Source organism: Ambystoma mexicanum, chromosome 6q (genome assembly GCF_040938575.1).
Source record: "Ambystoma mexicanum isolate Mex_15411 chromosome 6q, UKY_AmexF1_1, whole genome shotgun sequence".
NCBI lineage: Eukaryota > Metazoa > Chordata > Amphibia > Caudata > Ambystomatidae > Ambystoma > Ambystoma mexicanum.
In genome coordinates this window covers 1,651,597,026-1,651,600,038 of record NC_090937.1, presented here as the reverse complement: position 1 = coordinate 1,651,600,038, position 3,013 = coordinate 1,651,597,026, and the positions used below count along the sequence as shown (strand labels likewise).

Genomic DNA, 3,013 nt, shown 5'->3' with positions numbered 1-3,013 from the left:
AAACAACAGCTCCTAAAGGGTAGTAAAAGTGTCTACATCAAAAAACTGTTCCTTAAGGATGGTAAACGTATCTTTTATCACACAACAGTTCTTTAAGGATGGCAAAAGTATCTTTATCAAACAATAGTTCCTTAAGGATGGTAAAAGTGTCTTTATCAAACAATAGTTCCTTAAGGATGGTAAAAATTTCCTCATCAAACAACAGTTCCTTAAGGATGGTAAAGGTGTCTTCATCAAACAACAGTTCCTTAAGGATGGTAAAAGTGTCTTCATCAAACAACAGTTCCTTAAGGATGGCAAAAGTATCTATATCAAACAACAGCTCCTAAAGGATAGTAAAAGTGTCTTCATCAAACAACTGTTCCTTAAGGATGTTAAACGTATCTTTTATCACAAAACAGTTCTTTAAGGATGGCAAAAGTATCTTTATCAAACAACAGTTCCTTAAGGATGCTAAAAGTGTCTTTATCAAACAACAGTTCCTTAAGGATGGTAAAAGTGTCTTTATCAAACAACAGTTCCTTAAGGATGCTAAAAGTGTCTTTATCAAACAACAGTTCCTTAAGGATGGTAAAAGTGTCTTTATCAAACAACAGTTCCTTAAGGATGCTAAAAGTGTCTTTATCAAACAACAGTTCCTTAAGGATGCTAAAAGTGTCTTTATCAAACAACAGTTCCTTAAGGATGGCAAAAGTGTCTTTATCAAACAACAGCTCCTAAAGGATAGTAAAAGTGTCTTCATCAAACAACTACTCCTTAAGAATGGTAAAAGTGTCTTCATCAAACAACAGTTCCTTAAGGATGGTAAAAATGTCCTCATCAAACAACAGTTCCTTAAGGATGGTAAAAGTATCTTCATCAAACAACAGTTCCTTAAGGATGGTAAAAGTGTCTTTATCAAACAACCGTTCCTTAAGGATGGTAAAAATTTCCTCATCAAACAACAGTTCCTTAAGGATGGTAAAAGTGTCTTCATCAAACAACAGTTCCTTAAGGATGGTAAAAGTGTCTTCATCAAACAACAGTTCCTTAATGATCCAAAAGTATCTATATCAAACAACAGCTCCTAAAGGATAGTAAAAGTGTCTTCATCAAACAACTGTTCCTTAAGGATGGTAAACATATCTTTTATCACACAACAGTTCTTTAAGGATGGCAAAAGTATCTTTATCAAACAATAGTTCCTTAAGGATGGTAAAAGTGTCTTTATCAAACAACAGTTCCTTAAGGATGGTAAAAATTTCCTCATCAAACAACAGTTCCTTAAGGATGGTAAAGGTGTCTTCATCAAAAAACAGTTCCTTAAGGATGGTAAAAGTGTCTTCATCAAACAACTATTCCTTAAGAATGGTAAAAGTGTCTTTATCAAACAACAGCTCCTAAAGGATAGTAAAAGTGTCTTTTATCAAGCAACAGTTCCTTAAGGATGGTAAAAGTGTCTTTTATCAAACAACAGTTCCTTAAGGATGGCAAACGTGTCTTTTATCAAACAATAGTTATTTAAGGATGGCAAAAGTGTCTTTATCAAACAACAGTTCCTTAAGGATGGCAAAAGTGTCTTTTATCAAACAACAGTTCCTTAATGATGGCAAATGTCTTCAAACAATAGGTCCTTAAGGATGACAAAAGTGTCTCTTTCAAACAACAGTTTCGTAAGGAGGGCATCAGTTTCTCTTTCAAACAACAGTTTTGTGAGTATGGCAAAAAGTGTCTCTTTCCAAAAACAGTTTCCTTTGTTCCTTTTACCTGATTCCGGAAGTTTCTGCGCAAGCAATATGTCCCATACCATTTAGCTTTTCCTACGTTTCTTTGCATTGAGTTCACAAATGAGGTTTTCCACGTATGGCACTCTTCAACTTCTTTAATGGTTTAGCAGCCACTTGTTGTACTCATCCACATTTACCATATTTATTTGCTGAAGGAGTTGGAAGGTGATTATCTTGAAGAGAAGACAGTAACCATGGCTACCCTCCTGATGGATGGAAATACTGATGAGAATCTCATTTCCCCTGAATTGACACCAAGAGCTGGAGGATATTTGAGATTTCTTAGTCCAGTTCCAGGAGGTATTCTCTGACCAAATGGGTCAAGTAACGGATTTTAAACATCGTATCTGTACTCCCTATGGGAATTGGGTCCATTTGAAGCCCTACCGGATCCCAGAGGTGAGAGAAGGAACAGTTCTTAAAGAGGTGGTGAACATGCTGGTGGCCGATATCATCGAGCCCTCAGAAAATCCTTGGTGCACGCCAATAGTATTTGTGGCAAAACGTGATGGCTCGTGGAGATTCTGTGTAGACTTTCCAAGGCTAAATGCCATTTCCCAGTTTGACAAGTACCCAATGCCCCGGATTGACAATCTGATTGACAAACTGGTGAATGATCACCTTCATCTTCACGATCGACCAAGGTCTATTGGCAAGTAACATTGGGCTCTGCTGATAAAGAAATTCAGCCTTCTTGACCTCTAGAGGATTGTACCAATTCAAATGCCTCCCGTTAGGACTCAATGGGGAAGCAGCCACCTTCAACGACTGATGGACAAGATATTGCACCCATTTACATCTTTCTGTGGCACATACCTAGACAACACTGTGATCCATAGTCATACCTGGGAAGAACACTTATTCCATTTGTACCAGGTGGTCAGAGCTCTGTGATCTGTGGGCTTAACTGCAAATCCCAAAAAGTGCCATTTGGCACAATCTGCCATAAAATACATGGGATTCTTTATTGGGAACGGTTTAGTACAACCCCAGGTGGAGAAGGTCAAAGCAGTAGTCAATACTACGGCTCCCAAGACCAAGAGAGACGTTCAGGTCTTTCTGGGGCTTACAGGATATTACTGAAGGTTTATCTCTTGGTATTCCTCGATTACGATTACATCTGGTCTAACAGATAACCTTAAAAATGCTGAACTCCAGAAGATTAAATGGGAGAAGAAAGGCCAAGATTGCTTTGACCTTCTAAAAAACATCCTATGCACTGAACCCATTCATTGTGTCTCTGATTT

At 37.8% G+C, this 3,013-nt stretch overlaps 1 protein-coding gene across 1 annotated transcript; it reads left to right on the top strand.

Moving 5' to 3' along the window:
- The first annotated feature begins 371 nt into the window (after positions 1-371).
- LOC138515415 (pol-RFamide neuropeptides-like) lies at positions 372-1,070 on the top strand. The gene has a single exon (XM_069630262.1). It carries the CDS (start codon positions 372-374, stop codon positions 1,068-1,070), a length of 699 nt encoding a protein of 232 aa, XP_069486363.1.
- Positions 1,071-3,013: the final 1,943 nt, after the last annotated feature.